General features: G+C 32.3%; 1 protein-coding gene and 2 long non-coding RNA genes across 3 annotated transcripts; 1 reads left to right on the forward strand and 2 right to left on the reverse strand.

Moving 5' to 3' along the window:
- Positions 1-2119: 2119 nt before the first annotated feature.
- LOC134232694 (uncharacterized) lies at positions 2120-18243 on the forward strand. The gene is made up of 6 exons (XR_009984829.1): positions 2120-2237; positions 2561-2637; positions 2849-3050; positions 3315-3435; positions 7160-7259; positions 18202-18243. It is a non-coding gene; the product is annotated as an uncharacterized LOC134232694 (long non-coding RNA).
- LOC134232692 (uncharacterized) lies at positions 9892-14226 on the reverse strand. The gene is made up of 3 exons (XR_009984828.1): positions 13903-14226; positions 12213-12384; positions 9892-10187 (listed from the first exon to the last, which is right to left on the reverse strand). It is a non-coding gene; the product is annotated as an uncharacterized LOC134232692 (long non-coding RNA).
- Positions 18244-20625, reverse strand: LOC134232693 (uncharacterized). Its single transcript, XM_062714679.1, has 4 exons — positions 20519-20625; positions 19655-19710; positions 19400-19534; positions 18244-19214 (listed from the first exon to the last, which is right to left on the reverse strand). Exons 1-4 carry the CDS (start codon positions 20608-20610, stop codon positions 18553-18555), a joined length of 945 nt encoding a protein of 314 aa, XP_062570663.1. The 5' UTR covers positions 20611-20625; the 3' UTR covers positions 18244-18552.
- Positions 20626-22197: the final 1572 nt, after the last annotated feature.

Genomic DNA, 22197 nt, shown 5'->3' on the forward strand with positions numbered 1-22197 from the left:
TATTTATTAAAATGCGAAATGTAAAATAACACAGGGGTATTCAGTGACATATGGATAAGAATCAGGAGAAAGGTGCAGTGTTACATGTATCTCATGCAAACATATTTGAATTAAGCAATCAAGCAATATAAAAAAAAAATATGTCCGGCTGCCTCCTCTTTATGTTGATAAAACATCTCTCTCTCTCTCTCTCTCTCTCTCTCTCTCTCTCTCTCGTTTTCTGCTTACGGACCTCTACAATACTTTTTGTTTCACAACTACAACAATTATTAAGTTTTAATTTTTTTAAGGGAGCATGATTTAATCGTTTATACTAGTTGTAGGTTATCTTGAAATTGTGAAGGCATATGTGATGTGCACTTCTTATCGTCATAATCAAATAACGTCAGAAAAATGTGAATTCTAAACATGTAGCATTTTTTGGTATTTTTTTATGTAGCAAAATGTAAAACTGCATATGCTCTTCATCGCCATTTCATATACATGTACTCCAATAATTGTTTTGAAGTGGCTTCACTTTAATTTTATTCATGCAGCATTACATGCAATTGATATTTTCTATTATTTTAGAAAAAATAACATAATTTCTAAAAAGAAAAAAAATATGCATTGAAAAAAAACAAGATATTTTTTTTTTTATATTTAGAGCCTATATCTTATGATTTTAAGACAATGTTTTTTTTTCAATTATGACTCGAATAAAACGGAGCAGCACATTTCTATATTTATTGCATGACCAAAATTCGGACTTGAAATCCAAACAAATATTGTATGATAAAATCTTATCCGATGCATTTCAATGAGGTTTTTTTATCCAGACATAAAAAGTTTCTTATTCAGTGAGTATTTATTTGAGAATGGTCATTCATTTCATGGCACTCTTTTTATAAAAATGAAAACTGCAAGTATTGGTCTGTCATGTTCCATGAAGTTCAAAAATTGTAATCAAGCATAGTATTCACCATGTAGACATATTCGGGTGTGCAATATAAATGTAAAAAAGAAGCTTTTGCAGGACTCCTGAGCGAATATACACTATGTCAACGGGTTGTATGATCCAAATATCGAATTGCTCAATTTTAGATGTTCTATAATACGATTTTCTTTTTTCAGAAAACTTTGAAATAGCCCCTGTAAAAAAAATGTATGAATGATTTCTATCCAAACTGAAAACGCATAAATATTTATGACGTCGCACTGTTGATGTTGACACGTCGGAAACAAAGTAGACCGCGTACAAAATATATATTTTTCTTTTCTTTGTCTTAAAAAGTGATAGTCTGTTTTTTTTTTCTCATTTCAAACAACCTTCTGGCTGAAAGTTTTAAAGGACGTCTAAATGAAAGTTGTATAGATTGGGGGATCATTGTTTGTACTGTGGAGGTGCTCAAGGTGCTAGTCTTGTAAATCCAGTCCAACAAATTGCTATGAAACTTAAATAGCATAATAAAAGAAAGCTTTATTTGTGCCAGATGAATCCTACAATCTTGCATTAAGCCACACGCTTCTGTTGAAAACCTTTTGAAAGGGTCAAACGTCTGTTTTTTATTGTAGTCCTTAGAGACGAGATAATTTGATAGCATTTGACATTTCATTGAGGTATACGAATCCTTATTGCTTTTATGAAAATTCTGACTTTTTATTATTCATTTTGAATGACAGGAATTTTCACAAATCAAAAATGTCATCGATATAAATCTTGAAGCAAAGGTAAGCAGTGGTGTTACATATGTACCACAATTTATTTTACATAAATTAAAATTAACCGGTACCCCACGCCTCTCTCTTTTTATTTCTGTCACTCGCTCTAGTTTTATTTTTTACTTCTTTATTTCTTAACTTTTTTTACTACACTCAGTGATTTGGGTATTTATACCCTTGAACATCAGCATAACCTAGCCATTGTCATAAAAGCACAATCTCTTCTCTGCCCAATTTTCTGTTGTTTATTATCAACTGATTCGTTTTAAATAGCATAATAATAACGAAGCGTCAAAGGAAAGGAATGTGCATTTTCTATCACAGCGTTTAATAATATAAATCAGGAGTATCCAAAACAAGGAAATATATGATACTTGTGAATATCTAAATTTTACAAACAATGGAAACACCTGCATGTACTAAAAATACCTGAACAAATTTCAATAATAATGTCTTTTTATAACCTCTATGTAATGTTTGGATTCTCTGCTTCCGCGCGGTTCTGGACTGTCGAGAAGTAAAAGTGTATTCGTTCGGTAAGATATTATCATTGCTATGCTTTTGAAAACAATTATTAATACTTCTAGATTTTAAAATATATTTTAATCATTTCTAAAGAAAAAAAAAGTAAATGTATCGGTGTAAAAGAAAGCTCTTAAAGATTTATTAATTGCCCATTCAATAATATATGATTTACAAAATTAGATATAAGGATATGTAATACAATGTCTTAAATTGTGTCATTTTTTCTCTTGATCGATCAAATTTAAAAGCAACATATTCTTTTTTTTTAAGTTTAAATATAAATTTGCTCATAGTTGTTTTAAAAGTATTCTCCAATGATATCTTAACATTGTAGAAAAAGATTGTTTTTATATGGAAACTTCGTGGAGCCTTTTTCATCTTTGTCTATTTGTAGTGAATGTAATTGTACAGGTAACTTTTTTGTATAGATTCTATGTCTATCTATCATAATACCTACTCTATTGCGACGCTAATCAAATCATTGCGTCTTGAATGACAAAGTTTATACTTACTAAACAAATAAAACAGAGAAACATAAAATAGTGAATGCATATGTATCATTTCATCCATAACATGTAGTAATATGTATTTGCATATTTGCAATTACATGTTTTACATGCAGATATATGGAGAGGAAATGTGTGTTGCAAGTAAAGTGAAACAGGTCAGTAGATGTCCTCGCACAAAATATGAATGGAAATCAGAGGCCCTTATAAAGAACTGTTCTAGTGGAACATTGAGACCCAGCCTGGTGTACCACTGTCTCATCAATACCTGGATGAATATGACTTTGTCTGTTTGTGCAAAGCCCAAAAGAATTATTGGTAAATATTTAATAAATTACAAGTAAAGAGATTCTAATTGCAACTAAAAAATAAAAAAGGCAGATGTTCTACAAAAACAAACCAAAAAAATAGCAAACAGGAATTCAAACTTAATCCGAACAATTTGATTTTTAAAAGTAACGGTATGAATATACTTTAATTCAAGCAATTTATGATTATTAATATGACGCTAAGCAAGTAAGAAAAAGAGAGATATGTTGAAGTAACCTGTCAATTATTTAACATTGTTCATTATAATTACAGGTTATCACTGTCCAGAGTTCAACATGGGGGGGATGTAGGATTGAACCAAACCTTTTTACATCTTGTCGAAACTTCTCTACGTCTTGCCAATTTAGATATGAATCCACGAAAGCATACAATTGTGAGTTTTAGCTTAGAGGAATGAATGGATATTTTTCCAAAGTATAATGTGACCCTTATTATTATTATTATTATCATTATTATTATTATTATTATTCGCAGCATTGTTAAGGCTTGAATAAGGGGGCGGGGCCTTATTTATACGGGAAAAGTTTACTGAGATGTCACACAAAAATATTACTTTTATGTACAGTCAAACTTGTTTTAAGAGGCCACCTTTGGGATGTCTAGAAACTGGCCACTTAAGACAGGTGGCCTCTTATTCCAGTTTGCCCTCGGAAAAGACATTCGGGCAATGAATAAAAAGCATTTAATCCCTACAGTTCAATTAATAAAATGATAAAACAGGTCAATTTAACAAAGGCTCTTTATGTGTATATATAATAATTCAAGCTCATTCATAAAACTTTTAAAGAATTAGAAGTTTTTAAGGTTTTGTGCATGTTTCCGTTCCTACATACTACAGCGTGTAGTTAAACAAGAAATACATACAGTGCCTATCTATTATCCTTTTTTATAAAGGAAAAACACAAAAATACAGTTTAATGGTAAATAAAATAAAGAATAGAAATTTAAGTATGGGTGAGAATATGTCAATAAAAATTTCACTTGCATATGTTCAAAAATGGTCAGCAGTGTACCCCCTCCCTATTCATTCATCGGCAATTAACTTACTTGCGGAAGTTTTTAAAGTTTGGTAAATTTTATTGTTTATAAAGCTATCAGAATTTCTATGTAACAAAAGACACAGAAATAAAATTAACCTGTTGACCAGAGAGGTGTATTGACGCAGTTGAAAATCATTCTATACCACAGGTGTCAAATGCAGTAGAGCGTGACTAATCCCTATCGATCGTCTGTTGATAGTGAAATTCATGAGATACTCATGCCACATGAAGCACTTTGTTTTCACAAGAGTAGCAATTAGCGCTTCTACATGGAATCAAAATTCAAAAGGTGTGGATTTCTTTAGATAGAGGAAAGCATCAATTGTATTTAAATTATTTTTATTTTGCAATCGGTGATCTTGAAAAATAATTACAAATTGATCTAACATATTTTTTTTCATAAATGCAAACAGAGTTCAGTGTATCCAATAGAAATGTGTTTAATTGCATTAATAGCTAGTTTAAATTGGCTATCGGGATATAATTACCCAAGCGATTGAGTTTAAAAGACACAATAGAATCACAGCAAGTGAAGAATCGAAATGGGCGCCTATTACAGTGTCAATAGGGCTTTGGGTTGGGAATTTGAAAGGCCGCTGGCCGCATTACACAGGTGGCCGTTTATTATAGTTAAAATATATAGTAAAAACCGTCGGTTTTTTTACTATATACTGAAAGTGGCCGCTGATCGCGAGTGGCTGTTGATTTCGGGTGGCCGTGCAAAGACAAGTTTGACTGTATTTCGCATTATACCTGAAAATGAAATAGTTTGCAAATTTTAACTGTATTTGCATAATAAACAACAATAAAACTTATCAATGCATTTAAAAAAACCTACTAGTTAAATACTATGTAGTTGGTTATAGACAGAGCATTGATCGCGATTAACTCGTAAACACGACGTCATTTTAGTAAAAATGACGTATTTCATTTGCTTGAGAAGCAGATCTAGATTGAGCAATTTTTCAACAATGAAAGATATGTTTTACTATTAAACGGAATATTATTGACAGGTTTTGAATAGTCAATAAATACCAATGCATATCCTTCGTTTAGTGCAATTATTAATTAACTATCAAGAGAATGTATTTTATTTATTATGTCGTGTTTTTAAGTACAGGTCACGTCTATTTTACATGGATATGCCTCATAAAATCGCACTCTCGCAAGGGCATACGCTTTATAGATCTTAACCATTTTTTGATTATTGATAATGGATATTTTTCTTACCTTGAAAAGTGCTGCTGATTTATTTAAATCGAGGCCGTGATTTTATAAGTACACAAAATATTTGGTAAAAGTCAAACATATTTCGACATTGGATTATTTAACCGAAATTTTATCGTTTAAAACGCGAATTTTATTCAAAGCTGCAGTTCTTTTCAGAAACTACAAAGTATGCAGAAACAAATATTAACTTGAATTTTTAATTTCAGCCAGGGTATGTCCTTGCGATATTGAAATTTGTTTATGACCTAGATTCATTACACGTACTATGCATTCATCAGGTGACTGTCCATCGATGGGACCAAACTTTATACAATTTCAGACTGGGTTATACTATGCTATTTCCATAAGTATTATAAGACAGCTTTATTAAAATAAATTCAGTTTTAAAAAGGTCTCCATTTTCTGCAGGTCTATTTTCCGTTGATTTCTCATAGTAGGCCTTAACAGTGCTGCGTTATTATTATTTTACACTGTAGTTATTGGAATTACAGCAGAAAACAGTTTATTGTTACTGTTCTTAGATATTCAGATATATCAGTCGTGAAATCAGTTATATCAAGAATTTTGAAGGAGTATATCTAAGACTAGTACTTACAAATAATGGCTCAACACGGGTAAGAAAAATAGGGGAACATTGTACATCTTATATTATTAAGCTGCAATGTGATTAATCTGACATTTTTGCACTTAAACTGTAATTCTTTGGATTATCACTTGAAATTTTATCCTATTTCATTACTAGACAACATTTATAATATTAACATATATGATTTCTTGTATGAGACATTATTGTATGACCTGTCCGCACCAAGACAGCATCATGCACTGTATATAGGTATAAGAAAAACTTAATAAGCAATAAAATATTTTCTTATATCGTTTTTTTAAATATAAATTGATTGCCGAGCGGTTGAAAGTATCGTGTTGGTAAAAATAATGAAAGATGAATTCATTGATAGTTTCTTAATGTCCCTCTCGTGAATTTATCCCTCATATGAGGACGCCGTCACATGAGTGGAAAGCTGCAAATTTTTACCTATGCTTAGCACTCAGGGCCATTAAGCAGTGACAGATCTTTCTTTCGTATCAGCGCCTACTGCGACATTGGACCTCGGTTTATATGGTCTCTTTCGAAGTATGTGATTCTCCACGACCAAAATACGATTATGTCAAACTTTCTTCGAAATCAAAATATATTGAAAAGTATGGATATATATAATTTAAAATAGTCCTTTCGTAATAAATAGTTACGTAGAATGTTGGTAAGATTGGCTCTGAGGTATCATTTTTGTCCTCGTCTGCATGGCTGGGTGTGCAAAATACATAAGATATTCCTAGACTCAACGTTGCATCATAATGTTTATTTTCTTCAACTTAATACATTTTTATAAAATTATCTGGTAGTTCAATGCATTCTACATTCTATTAAGACTTTTTAAATAGCAAATATATGGTTACAATATGGAGTCAATTTTAACTTATATTTTCCTGATATTAGCCTCATGATTTTATAAAATTCTATAAAATCATGCAACAAAAAAGTAAATACATGTATTAATTTTTTTATCCTCTTTGCCCACCATCCACAAGAAAAAAAACAAAACGTATAATTCAACATCGTAATGTTGGGATACCGAATACCACTTATACCAGATATGCATCAGTTCAAATTCAATCCTGATTTTACACGCCAATTCATGGGAAAAAAAACGGTAAAATACAAAATTTGCTGCTACTGTCTTTTACTGAATCTCTCTATAAAACATTAAATATTACTCCTACATGTATAACACCAAAGATGTGTGTTCTTCTTTCGTTTTTACATAGTACAGGAATGCTATGCATTGGTTCCGAAGCCAATTGGGGGAAGACAAACAATATTCAGAAAAACAACCAGTGGCATAATCAGCAAAAGCAACGGGGAAATGTAAGTTTTATTCTTTGTAAAAAAAATAATTTGAGATTCTTTGAAACATAACCTTAAATAAAAATTTCTGTTATTCTTATTGAAAAACTTATATGACATATTTAAGTGGTTTATATATATAAACGTTTGCTAAATGTGATCAAAGAAGAATAATTATCGTAATTTATCGAATCTTTTTAGTTTAATCTACCTGCAGTACTGGGTAATTCAATTGTTTTTTAAAAACAAAATAAACTAGTGCTAATTGTAACGGGGACCGTTACAGATGTTCCCCAAACGCTCCCCAACTCCCTTTTGGTGCCATATTCCCTGTAATCTCTATTAAATAAGTAATACTTTATGGAATTAAGACTTAATCAAGGTCTTCCCAGAAAAAAACAAAATATATTTTAAAATAGGCATTGCACGCGTGTTCATGTGCGTAACGACCATATTATCTTGTCTACACTAGCTAAAATTTTAATATACTTAATATCAAAACATTTAATCCAAAAGTATTAAAAAATACACTCATTCAAGTGTTTTTTTTTTTTTTTAATTTTACTCATTTTACGTGCATGCACGTGCAAGCACTTGCATTATGACTACACCTTCTTGTAGGAGTCCCTTATATTTATTTATGTTCTAAATGCCATCCTGTTTGGTTGAAAAACAAGGGAGTTATAGCCATTTGAAGTTTCAGCCAATCAGATTGCGGCACACATGCATGCGCGTGATTTCATAAATTTTTATCTTTATCGTATTGAAGGATATCTAAATGAATGACTATATTTTAAAATTCCAAACATTTCATCAAAAAACAAAGGAGATATAGCCATATAAAGTTTCATCCAATCAGATTGCAGCACACGTGCATGCCCGTGATTTCATGAATTTTTTTCTACATCATATTTTAGGATATCCTAATGCATGACTATGTTTTAAATTTCAAAGCATTTCGTCAAAGAACAAAGGAGATATAGCAATTTAAAGTTTCAGCCAATCAGATTGCAGCACGCGAGCATGCGCATGCTTTTATGAATTTTTTTTTATATCATGCTGTAGATCTTCATAATGTAGAACTATGTTCAAAATTTCAAAAGATTATGACTAGAAACAAGAAAGATATTGAGACTTTAGTTTCAGCCAATCAGAGCGAAGCGCACGTGCATGCGCGTGAGATCTTGCTATTTTGACCATGCCATCTTGTCTATACTACGAATGTATCCTTACATTATGAGTTTAAAAAGAATTCATCAAAACAAAGAAAAGTTACAGCAATATCCATTATATTGGTCATTTCACGTGTTGCACGTGCGCGCTCTTCCAAGCACGTGCGCGCAAAATGACCTTCGTTCGGCAAATCTACATAACATGTCTACTGACCCTAAAAACATTTTACCTTAGTCGGATGTGTAGTTTACAAGATCACTCGTGGACAAAATTTTCCCAGGAAGAATAATAATAACTAGAGCAAAGCTCGTTGCAAAGCAACGAGTAGGTCTTCCGTCCTGTTTTGACCGGAAGTGACGTCAACAAAAAGAAAGCAATAAGCTAAGTTGTCTCCAGTGACTTTATAATTTCAATTTTGAGTCAAAACCTTCAAAATAAGCTTTTTGGCTACTTCTGGTTTGACCAAAAGTGATGTGAATTGACAAAAAATTAAGTTTAATGCCTTCAGTGATATATGTTACCCAAAACCTTGTCAAGAATGACAAAAATATGCACTTTCTGATGACTTTCGGTTTGACCGGAAGCAACGTCCCCAGACGCATTTTGACGAATTCAATAGATTAAGCTTGACATTTTGAACAACTTTGCTTCTTTGACGTATTACAAATTCAAATTTTTTTTCAGATATTAAGGAAAAAATTTTGGTCCCTCTAAGTCCTTAATTATAGGGGCAAGCCCTTTATAGTTGATATCCTTTGAAAGATCGTGATATTCTTCACGACTTTTGTTCTTAATGTCTTTACAAAATATTAACATGTAAAAAGATATTGCAGAAAAGGTGTGAACATTTTCTAAATCCCGATGCAATTTTTTACAAGCCATAGCGAGCGCCGACGTGCTGCACTTCCGGAGAAAGAGAGAGGTATGTGTCACATCAGCACATGTAGCTCTATCATCACTGAAAATATTATGTTTCTGTCTACAAGTAATTTTGAGAAAAATGCTGATCAATGTGACCCTATGAAAATCACTAAATCACAGAAATCTACACTAAAGAATGCTCTGTGCTTAGTTTAACTTAACTTTGTCCAGTTGTTCTGAGAAGGAAATGAAATTCTGAAGAATTTAAGATAAAGATGATAATGGGTGAATTTTCAAAATTTTACTACAGCTTAAGCTCATATGAGCTGAACTGTAAACAGCTTTTGTGCTTTGTTGACTTTGAAATGTGACTGGACATCTCTTTGATCTTGTGTTTGAAATAACATGTCCTTTGTTCTGAATCATGCACATTTGTTAATGCTTTAGTTGTTTATGCCAAGATAGCAATGTTCCTTCAATTATACTGTAAAAATACACATATTAGATCTTATATATTGCCACTGAAGACAGACCTCTATCATCTTTACCATTAGAATTGGTATGTCTTCCCTTGGAAGCGGAAGACCTCAATACAGATGTAAACATGCAAGATCTGACAAATATTTAAAAGAACATTTATTCCAAATTAAACATATTAGATTTTGCAACAAAATCTATTTATCTTGAAAAACTGAAAGCAATTGATATAATCATATTTTTGGATTTATGTCTGTTTCTCAAATCAAAATTTAAATATGATATATTTAAAATCATCTTCTTAAACTGAGACTTGATTCAGTTGATTGTTTCAATTTCATTCTGCTGTTTATTCTTTGTCATCTCCCAAAAGAGGCTCTTCTGGCAAATCATGATCATGCTTGGCATCAAATTTCAGTACTCAGATGACAGTCACACCTATCAAAAGAAATTGATTTTTTTTAAAGTACAACTTATCAGATAAGATAAACCATCAAACTTAGTTATAAGATATTGTTATACCTTTAAAAAATTGTTCCTATACAAATCTATACAGAAAAAAGTCTAACATTTTTAATGTTTTGCTGAGCGGGCATAAAAAAATCGATGTTGGACCACTCGGAGAGATGTTGGACTGCTTACGTCACAGAATGGGCGGAGCTTAATCTCATTTTCATTCTTTGGTTTTAAACAATGACAGATCTAATGTTACATTACGGAATATAGTACAAAATACATGTATGTCAAAAAATATATAATAAAATGAAAGGTATAACAAAACATTTATTGACAGAGTTCTCGGGCAAAATGTGTTTTGTCGGACCCTCGAACCAAACTGTCTGCCTTCAGCCTAACGGCCTCGGGCAGACAGTTTGGTTCTTTGGTCCGACAAAACGCATGTTGCCCACGAACTCAGTCAATAAATGTATACTGTCACGTTTCTGCATGTGTATTATTTGTAAAACTACTCTATAATCATTTATAAATTTATGTTTACAGGCAGTCATTTGAGGATGTAATAAATAACATATTAGTTTTTCATGATTTCAAATAAAGGGTATGTTACATAACTTGTTCATGTCAAAATTTATTAGGAATGGTGATGGTTAACAGTTGTTAACCGACTAATCAGTCAGAAAGATGGTATCTGGTTATGATTTTTTATGTGTCAGGATAAGGCCATTCATAAAGGTGTTACAGCACATTAGGAACAATGCACTTATGAAGTGACAAAACAGCATGGCATAAGAAACAATGAGCTAGCGCAAAGTAACAATGCTGCTCTAGCTCATTTAAAACACCATGCTACTAAGTTTATGACAGCATGCTAATTGTTTAAGACACTTACATGCTAGCGTGAAGTAAAAATGTGCTATCACGCTTATGAGAATGGGCTAGTGTGCTTATGACAACACGGTGACAATGTACTTAGTGCGTTTGTAACTAAGTTTCAGCAGGCTGTTTACACTACGCCCTCAAGCTTACACATATTAAATAGATTGTGTAAAGTTGTATTAGGCCATTCCAAGTTTTTTCTCTGTTTAGCGTCCACCCATCTTTCAAAAACCTACCAATCTTTTCGCAAAAAAAACAACAACACAGAAGCCAAAACATAAAACACAGGATTAAAATGATTTTCAATGATTTGATCTAACTAAACTACTTTAATAGAAGAAATGTCTATTCTTAAGCAAAAACAAGGGAATAAATGTTTACAATACACCAAATATAACTTACTGTACAGAATTATTTGGAGAAATTGACAAATTCAACAATTTTGCCTAAATTAATCAATTTCAGGACTCCTGATGTTGTGTGTTTTTTCTAACATGGGGTGTCAAAAACCAAGGTGCACACGGACGCTAAACATAGAAAAAACTTGGAATGGCCTTAGCATGGCAGCATGTTGAGCATCAGCACAACTGCATGTTGTTCTAAGTTGCCTTAGCCTAACAGTGTTGAGAACACTGTGTTAGCACATTGTTCCTAACACACACTTTAACAAATTGCCTTATCAGGACACCATTTAGTTTTCCATATATATTTTAAAAAGACTGGGAATAAAATTCAATTTTCGATAAGCTTCTTTTCATTATAGGTGTTTGCCTAAGCGTTTTTTTTTTTTTCTATATAACCCAAATACATCATTGTCTGTTATGGTAGCCTAGTGGTAGGGCAATCGCTATGTATAATCATGAAGCTGGGCTTGATTTTAATTCACTGCATCAAACCTAAGACAAAAACATGTACGCAGTTATGTTTCCTAACCATGCACCCAACATTTGTAGTGAATTAGACCCTAAAAACCTTACAGTAGATGTTAGGATAATGACCCTTAGTTCCAAGTAAAGGTCCATATTGCATGTATTGAAGCTATTCACCAGTATAAATTAAATGAGTGAATGAGTGAGATTCTCATGATAACATTATCAATCAAAGTATCAATAAGAAGCTGATACTTACTGCTAAATGCTAGAGACAGGTTACTCCAAAGAGACTGTATAAACCGAGATTCTTTGTCACAGTAGGTGTGGGTGTTGGCACGAAAAGGATCCCTTACTTCTCAAAGGCAATAAGTGCTGAGTACAAGTCTAATTTGCAGCTTACTATCCCAAGTGGTGGCATCATAAAATGACTGAAAAATTTTCAATAGACTAATTAACAAACAAACCATTTCTGCAGCCTTATCACAAAAAAAAGCAAACTCTACTATTACATTTTTTTTTTACAAATTTCTTTTGCAATTTAACTAAGAAACATACATATGACATAATAAAATATTGATTTAATTAACTGAGCAATATTATATTGTGTGCAATTTTTTTGTCAAATTATACTAATTTTTTTTCTGCAGTAACTTTGGAACCACAGTGCTTTGCTTCTTTGAGCTACATTCAAGCTTTAAAGTGGTATTGTAGGACAAACTTACACTACGACGTCATGTGACTTTAGAGTCTAGTGCCCTGTTCAGACGGATAGTTTAATTCGCAGTAAATTATTGCGAAGTAAACTAAATTAAATGCAAATCAAACTAATGCGAATCAAACTGTGTTCAAATGACAGCTAATTATAATGCAAAGTAACCAAATCGAATAAAAATTTTACTTTGACAGTCATGCAGGCTTCAGTTAGGCTTTTATGACATCATTTACAAACTAGAGGTACTGTGAGCGATGAGCTCACTAAATGATACCCCCCGCCTCCCATATGGTTATAACTGGTGAACAAGTCTATGTTTTCCTGTGGCTGGGAAACCCAAAATATGTGTCGGATCAAAAAGTAAAATAGGAGGTGCACAATGGCAATATGTAATAAAGATTCTGTGAAAGTTTCATCAAATTTCATTCAGTGGTATGAGAGGAGTTGTGGATAAGAGATGGGTACCCCAAAGCGTAACAGACGGACGGACGGACAGACGGAAGGACGGACAGACGTACAGATGGACGGAATTAACGATTACTATATACCCTCCCGCTTTTCAAGCGGGGGGTATAATCATGTCACCTTAGGCATAAATAGATGTATTTGACATAATGTCACAGTGTCTGTTTTCACATTTTAGTGATTAACACTATATTTTCCTTAGTTTTTCACTAAAAAATAGCACAAGTACTTAAAGCTGACCACCAACATGTAGCATTTGACTTAATTTTGCCATTTCACATGCCTCAAAATTTAATTGGAATTAGCTTACCTTAGTCATGTTAGTGTTCACAAGGAGCTAATGCAAAGTAATTTAATGCGCAGTAAATTAATTCGAATTAAAATAATTTGAATTGAACTCAGTCCATGTGAACATGCATCGATGCACCAAATGTCTAGTGCGGTTTGACAAGCCTGATCTAAATTAAAAGTGAATAAGTATCTGCCCTTACCATGCTTATCGTACCCTAACATCACACCCGTCAACATATTATTAGTTGAAAAACATTTTGTTTTGATTGAAAGCAAGTCTTGTTGAAATTACATGCTCACACATATTTAAATAAAATTTAAAGCTGTGGGGATTTTAAAAGGCTAACTGAGAGCGTCTGAACTGTAAAACAGTTAATATATCGCTGTGTCTGTGTATTTCTAAAAATATCGACAGCTGATAAATGCTCTAAGCTGCCATAGTAATATAATGTAAATTTTAGGTAAACAAAAATCTTACCTTCGAATTCATTCCCATGGTCCACGCCAATCATAAATTAAAATGTAACCGTCAGCTCTTTAATCATTCGATACAATTATCACTGGGGAATCCGAAACAGAGTCAAGAGTGCTCATCCTTGTTTATTACTGTGACAGTCGGAATTTCCTCGTAAACAATTCACACAAGAATATATAAATCGGATAATTTTGCTTAGAATAATGCTCCAGAGGATTGATAAAGTACTTTGAGCTGCAGATAAAATGTCCGTGCATGTTTACATACGGCTTGTATGGTGAGAAAATCCTCAACTTCACTTTGTAAACATGATCAACATGTGTCCGATTTGTCGATTTCGATGGGACACACTGAAACCCGGATGTACTAAAGACCTGAAATTACCCGATGTTTTTATTTTAAATTAAATGATAATATTGAGTACTTAAAATGTCTTATTTTAAAGACCTTTGACTATGATGCATTATGTTATACAAGAATTCATTTGTTTGGAATATTACTGACAATTTTTAATCAGGTCAAATCAGGAATTTAGCATATCAAGTCTTTAGTACCTTCCCGTTTCCCACAATGCCGCGCGTTGTTTACACCTATACAAATGCAGAAAAAACCCATTTTGATTTCATCTTTTGTTGTGTACATACATCACATTTTAAATTACTTGCACAAAAAGAAAACAGAGAAACACCGAATCATTACTATATCTTACTGATGAATCAACTAAAACCATGGACCTATGTTAGTATTTCATAGGTCCCTGCTAAAACTGTGCGTTAGTGGCACAGTAAAGGCTTGGCTGGCTACAGTAGCTAGACAACTTGTCCATGCATGTAAGGTTTCCCACATATTTGTTTTATAAAAAACAAATTTAGTTTGGAGTTTGTTTATCTTTATACCAAATGGCAGGGTTTTTCATCAACTCGAAATGATTTCAGATAAAATTTTTCATAGTATAACTAGCTGTTACCATTAAAAAATTAATATTTTTAGCTCTCAGAAAAAAAAAACGTTTATGATCTATTTACCCCTGGCCTAATTATAGGGGCCAGCCCCTTTTCCTTAATCTTATATGAATGCTCTCATAATTACGCACAACTTTTGTTGTATATTTCTTGCCAAACTATTCTAGGTGCAAAAGTAATTACGCGTTTTGACCGGAAGTGACATCATTTGACGACTTTTGACAATTCCGGCATTATTTCCGGCTGACATCACAGTCAGCAAGTCAGAAAAAAATTGAAAAACTCAAATTCAGTCGCTTTATTTGATTTATTTTGATTCAAAGGAAAAACTTTGAATTTTCGACTACTTCCGGTTTTTACCGGAAGTACTTCTGATGGATGCTTTTTGTTGAGGATTGTGAATAAAAATATATGTTCTATTTGCCTTTAATCAATCCCGTTAAATTTTTCAAAAAATCTTAAAATTAAACATCCCTTCCTGTGTCGACCGGAAGTGACGGATGCGAAATTAAAAGACGTCATGCATAACTCAATAAGATGTTTTATAATCCCTGAAAATATCATGATTCAATCTTGAGTGGTTTACAAGAAGATGCTTGGACAAAATGACAACTTAAAAAAAGAAAATCGGACAAAAAATGCGACCGGAAGTGATTTTCAAAAAAATGAAAAAAAGGTCTGGAGATATTACAACAATGCATCATTCCTGAAAAAATCTTTGAAATCGGTTCAGTAGTTTCGGAGAAATCACGTGTACTATGAAAAGGGAAAAATAATAATAATAGGAAAAATAAGGTCTTCCGAAGGAAGTCGGAAGACCTTAATAACTAGATGAGAAACTCGTTGCGAGCAACGAGAGGTCTTCCGTCCAATTCCGGAAAGAAAAAGTAAAATCGAGCTGAAAAAGTAAAAAAAAAAATTGCACACAAGGGGGGTTGAACCCAAGTCGCCATCATGAAATTCCAACGCACTAAATATAACGCTATCGGGACCTCTACTCTAAATCTACTTGTAAATATTAACGAAACAGTGCTTTTCTCTTAAAATTATGAAAGACGGGTCACTATTCAAAATTTAGCGCTAAACGCCACGAGTTAATCGTCGCCCCTTTTCTTTGGAATGTTCTATTAAATAGGTGTGATAGCTTCAATGAAATTAAGAAAACAACGTTCTTATAGCCTTAGATTCGAGGTTTAGAAAGTATATTTAACACATTTTACAAATTCCAATTGTATATATGCATGTAACACTAAAGCTGTGAGACGGTTATGAATTTTTTTTCAATTTCCTGTTTCTCCCCAAAGTGAAGTATCCCGATTAGATAATCGAAAAAGGTTGAAACGTTTCGCCGAAAAAAATGGCTCGCCCTACGAAGGTCAAGGATCAGATATCATTTATGCTTAATAACTTGAATCAGTCTTTAAAAGAATGCTCAAATAAACTCCATGAAGCGATATTTTAAAAAATCGTTTTCTTATTTTTGTATTATTTATTAGTTTAATATGACACAAGTGTGCAAAGGAAAAACCGAGTGGTTAAGATACATACTGACAATACTAATTTATATTCTTTTTTGAGAAAGTATTACTTTTAAGTGTGATTTAAGATCTGTTTTTCCGTAATGCACAAAAGATATTAGGTATCGAATTTCATTTGCACATTTAGTCTTTTCTTTCTCTACTTTGAAAACCAATTATAGAAGACGTTAGTTTGACACAGAACTGCAACGTAACTACGACGTGACAATCCAAGTATTCCTTTACATTCCATTAACACTTATGTTACTTTTGTTCAAGCAAACGCTCGGCTGACTCCATAAACGACTATTGCGAAATGTCGGCGTTGACTGAGACAGCCGCCATTTTGGACCCGCTTCAGATTTTTGAATGCTAATATCTAGAGTTTAGATTTATCAACATTCAAACAAATTAAATAGTAAGCATTATAAGGAGGATTTCGATTGAGATACCAAAAATAAATGAAAAATACTGAAAAACAAAAAAGTTAGAAAATACGATTTTTTTTAAATTTGCATCTCGGAACGACCGGAAGTACTGACGACGCACGAAAAGGTGATTCTGCAAACCAGAAAGTCATGATCTATCATCTCCAATAAGTCTCCATATCATATACTCTGCCATTTTCGATAAAAGTGCGCGACAAAATCGCATTTTAAAATCAGGAAATTGTCCATAACTTGGCACCAGATGCGAATTTTCCAAATTTTTCTTCGGATGTAACAACTTCATATAATGACACATATTTTGTGAAAGTTTCATGAGAAACCACTGAATAGTTTTCGAGAAATCGCGTGCACAAAATTTTTGTCAAAAAAAGAATAATAATAACAAACAATACAATCACTAAAAGGTCTTCCGTGAAGACGGAAGACCTTAACTAGATGCGTTCTTGTTGCTGGTGCAACAAGCAGGTCTTCCGACCGATTTTTGTTACAATTCTATACTGCGTCATCCCACGAAATAGATTTCAGAATGTTTTTTTTTTTCGTTTACGTTCATATACAGCAGCCTTTCAACATACCTCATGATTATTACAAGTATTACTCAAAATATCTCAAAAATAGCTTTTAAAAATCGGCAAAATCTTCCATACGTGTTATAAAAGAGATTAAAGTCATTTGAGACAGAAAAAGACATAAACAAAGAAAAAAATTTTGAAACGGCCCTAGCGGGATTCGAACCCCCGACAGTAGGACAAAGTTTGGTTCGGTCATAACTTTTCAATATATGCACGCATCAAGATACTGAACACATATCTAGAATTCTCATAAGACACACTATAAACCCTGTAAATCCTAAAGAAAAATATTGAAAAACAAAAAAAGTTGATAAATGGGACTTTTTGAATTCACTTCCGTTTGCGACCGGAAGTGCCGACGACGAAAAATAAAGGTCGTTGCCCATAATGGAGTTTGATGTTCTATCACCTCAGTGAGTTTCACTTTCATATCCTTAGCCGTTCTCGAGAAAACTGCTGGACAAAATGCCTTTTAAAAAAAACGAAAATCCCCAAAAATCGCGAACGGAAGTAAATTTTGAAAAAAAGAAAAACACGTCTGGAGATATTCTCATGATGCATCTTCCCTGAGAAAATCGTTGAAATTTGTCCACTCATAGCTGAGATATCGGCTGTACTATGAAAATAGAATAATAATGATAATAATAAAAAACAGAAGGAAAACAATAAGGTCTTCCGAAGGAAGTCGGAAGACCTTAATAATAAAAAACAGAGTAAAAACAATATGTTCCCCAACTTCGTTTGGGTAACATAATATATACATTTGCAAAATTCAGTGATTTGAATATTTCTTTTATTTCAGGTCTCCAGCCTGCTTCAGTAGATTTTTACTGATATTGCTGCAATTTATTCCTCTTTTCTAATTACGAATCAGAATTTGTATGAATAAAATAAGAAAAGTTTAATATACTTTTTTCCTTTTTTTTCAACCTTTTAGAAGTCCAGCATTTCTTCAATATGTGTTAAACATCGTTTTTAATTCATCTGCAATAGCTAAAAAAAAATTCAAGAGTTGCCTTGCATAAAGTGTTAAATTTTGTTAGTTTTCTTCTGAGTTTGTATGGCAGTCGTGGATGACTTAAGATACATGTAAGATATTCATGTATCATTTTTCCTTCATTAGATTGTTGAGAATTAATAAGGTCGTGTGTCATTAATCTGAGGGTATAACCGTCACGTACACATTGGTGCTTTTACTGTCAGATTCTGGTGTTGCGTGAAATTCATCATTAAACGTATGTACATCTGATGATGATGCTGTATCTATATTATTTGGCAGCACATAGGCGTTATCTTGATCACCTGCAATCAGGGGATTTATTTCAATTGTTTGATTTGATGCCATCCTTTGTGGTTTTTCTTCTTTGTCACAAATGTCCCTTGATGATAGAACATTTATAGAGTATGATTCTTTTCTACGATCGTACCAAATTGAAAGATTACCAACGCCCTGAAATAGCATTTGATACCCAAGAGTTTCGTACTCATTGGTATTTTGTTGTGCATCATTTCTGGCATGAGCTATAATAGCAGGAGAAACGTAATCATTCTTCTTAAATAGTGTCGTCTTCTTATTTAGAACACAATAAAGAATTAGTGGTAGTGCAACCACCAACATTACGGACGCTGCTGCAAACAAAATTGCTGTGAGCAGAAGATTGTCTAAGGATCTTGGTTTAGAGGTTACTGTTACTGATATGTTTGACAAGGGTAACACTGTGATATTAGTTATATGGTAGGAAAGAAATCCTATATATGGATCATGCTTTCCATCATTGACTAGTGTTGAGAACAAATTCTGACTTCCTGTATACCCTAGAAAAAAAATGCGTAAGAGAATAAAAACAAACTCAATTTTTGAAATTCCCATTTCTTTGAGATATATTTTATAAATATAGACAAATGTAGAAATAAATGTAGTGTGTAATACAATCGTTTTATGGACAATTATCGATTTTTTGTGGATGGTGATTTATTAAAAAAAAACGTGTTTCAAATACCTGTAAATCTGGTACACCCATAGGAAATATTACACGCTAACCTACTGCACTGGCACGTGTGTAGACATTTTTCTCCATAGTATGGGTAAGGGCATGCTTTTTCGCAACTGAATCCAAAATAACCATTTGGACATTCTGAAGTATAAAATTATATACTTTGGAAAAAAAAATAATAAGGATATCAAATTTTGAAAACATTCAAGAATCTTAATCTTACGTCTGTATAGGTATAAAAATAATTATCAGTTCACAAACTTATGCATTTTCTTTGGATCAAATCCCATTTATATCCTGAACAGCAACCGTTTCTTCTGAGAAAAGAAAATTAGAATTATTAGGGTATATCTTAAAAATTCAGGAACAAAAATTAGCCCTGACAAATTCTGATGATTTTCAACTTAGTTATTTTTACAAAAACAAAAAAAGGCGAAATATAGATTATACGAAATAAAATTTACACTTGGTTTAAAATAAACCACCCCTTTCTACAAAAGAGTATATACAAGGCACTGATACAGTGTATCACGGTAAATTCTGAAGTAACCCTAACAAAAAAATACCACAGTAAACTATAGTTAACTACAGTTTACTATAGTAAATCAAAGTTCCAAAGTTTTCATCAGAGTAAATCAAAGTTACAAAGTTTTCACCATAGTAAATAAAAGTTCCAAAGTTTTTACTATAGTAAATCAAAGTTCCAAAGTTTTCTTTAAAGTAAATCAAAGTTCCAATGTTTTCACAATAGTAAATCAAAGTTCCAAAGTTTTCACCATAGTAAATCAAAGTTCCAAAGTTTTTACTATAGTAAATCAAAGTTTCAAAGTTATCATCATAGTAAATCAAAGTTCCAAGGTTTTCACCATAGTAAATCAAAGTTCTAGAGTTATAACTTTGGTACTATAGTAAACTATAGTTAACTATAGTTTACTATAGTATTTTTTGTTAGGGAAGTGTGCAATGAGAAATGTTTTTGACAATCGAATTAACAGTGTTTTCAACTACAATAGTATGAAGGTAGATATTTTAAGGACCGTCATTTTAAAATCAAAGTCCCTGTTTTTTTTTTAATTCGTTCAACTGACAATAGACAACTGAAAGAAAAACAAAAGCAAATCTTACTTGTCACAAATTACTGCAAAGACACCATTGTTTATCATCACAAGTTGCGTTAAAAAGAAAAACGGATACTTAGAGGCCATGACAAATGTCATTTTATCCAGTTCAGATAGTTTTTATTGTTTCCTTATTTTATCATGTATTTTGACACATCCCTGTTTTAAGCATTATAATAGTATCCAGCAATAAGGGAATGGGAAACGAATATTAATTATTTCAACAAATAATTTCCTGTGTATTTCTGTAAATCAAAAATACATTTTCAATTCTAAGTGCTTACATGGTGATGTTTCCGAAAAAAAAAAAAAAACACGTCCTTGTTTTAAACTGGTACGTATTTGATAAAGAAAAAAATATATTTTAACTCAAACTTTGTTTATTATACAAAGTGGTGCCAGAATAATTCGGACGCTTCACTTTATGGACACTACTTTACGAAATCCGGATCAGTACGGACGATTTCTTAACAGAACGTGATATATCATTGAAAAATGATTCGTTTAAAAAAGACGGTATTTCTTTTTTTAGGAAACATTTCTTTTCAAGTTTCTTGCGGTAATTGTTGTAAAACATTTTCCTTGGAGTTGATTTTAAGATTTTTAACAATAAACTCCATACAATAGCACCATTAATTATTGTGCTTTTATTTCAAATTAATCGTAGACATAACGTATGCATTTATAAAGTACTAATCAATTCAGACTGGAATCAATTGCTTATGGACTAAATAATTATGAAAATTTTAGAAAGTTGTATATGAAATAAATACTAAAAAAAAAAAAAAACATGCATTGGGTTGTGTGATTTATCAAAATGCATATTTCAATATCTAAAAACTTAATATTATTGAAATTGTTTTTTTCTGTTTTTTTTTTTCCATAAGGCAATTCACAATGACACAAATATTCAAGAATATATATATTTTTTCTTTTTAAAGCACAAAGATACCATGAAAAATTATTGATTCTCTGAATGTTGCACTCATTCAGGTTGATTGATTGAAATTTGTAGACATGTACTGACTGCGGTGTTGAATGAAACGCCACTTAAAGATGACAATAAATAGATCGACCTTTTGGGGCTTGAATAAATAGAAAAAAATCTGCCGAAATAAAAGAATTGGAGATCATGGTTTGCTAAACCCAAGGCGAAAAGAATTCCCTGTGTTAAAAAAGTCGTACAATAAAATTGCATTTTCATTTTGCAGTATTAAATACATTATTTTTTTTTTTACAAAGATATTTTATATGTACATTTGCATATCAAGAGAATTATGTTATCAATTTGCTATTTCCTTAAATAGCTGAAACTAAAAAAAAAGCTAAATCCATCGAAGTAAAAAAAGGAATTTTTAAAAGACTCCCGAATTTTTACGGTTCAAATTTGAGGCAAGGGGTTTTTGAAAAGCCAGTTAGAATTTGGTTGGAGCCAAATTAGAGGCAAAAAAGAGTCCAAGCCGAGAGTGTCTCTCCCCCCCCCCCCCCCCCCCCCCATTAGCCAGGCCAAAGGGCTCGGGCTAGGTTTTATTGTATACCCTGTCGAACTAAAATACAACAATTAATTTTTGAAGTTATATAATCGAGTCCGTTTTAAAGTAAAGTTCAAACTCCCCTCTTTTATATTTGTTTTTCCCTGTGTCTTAAAGCCTGTGGAATATATGTACAAGCATGTTTTTGAGAAAT

Source organism: Saccostrea cucullata, unplaced genomic scaffold (assembly GCF_032062105.1).
Source record: "Saccostrea cucullata isolate Sc308-1 unplaced genomic scaffold, CSIRO_AGI_Scuc_v1 ctg460, whole genome shotgun sequence".
NCBI lineage: Eukaryota > Metazoa > Mollusca > Bivalvia > Ostreida > Ostreidae > Saccostrea > Saccostrea cuccullata.

Bases quoted from the DNA above. Each gene is read 5' to 3' on its own strand.
- LOC134232693 (XM_062714679.1), bottom strand. From the start codon at position 20,610: ATGACATTTGTCATGGCCTCTAAGTATCCGTTTTTCTTTTTAACGCAA. The intron at 19,711-20,518 runs GTAAGATTTGCT...TTCTTTTCTCAG, and splicing joins TTTGCAGTAATTTGTGACAA to AAGAAACGGTTGCTGTTCAG. The intron at 19,535-19,654 runs GTTTGTGAACTG...TTTATACTTCAG, and splicing joins GATCCAAAGAAAATGCATAA to AATGTCCAAATGGTTATTTT.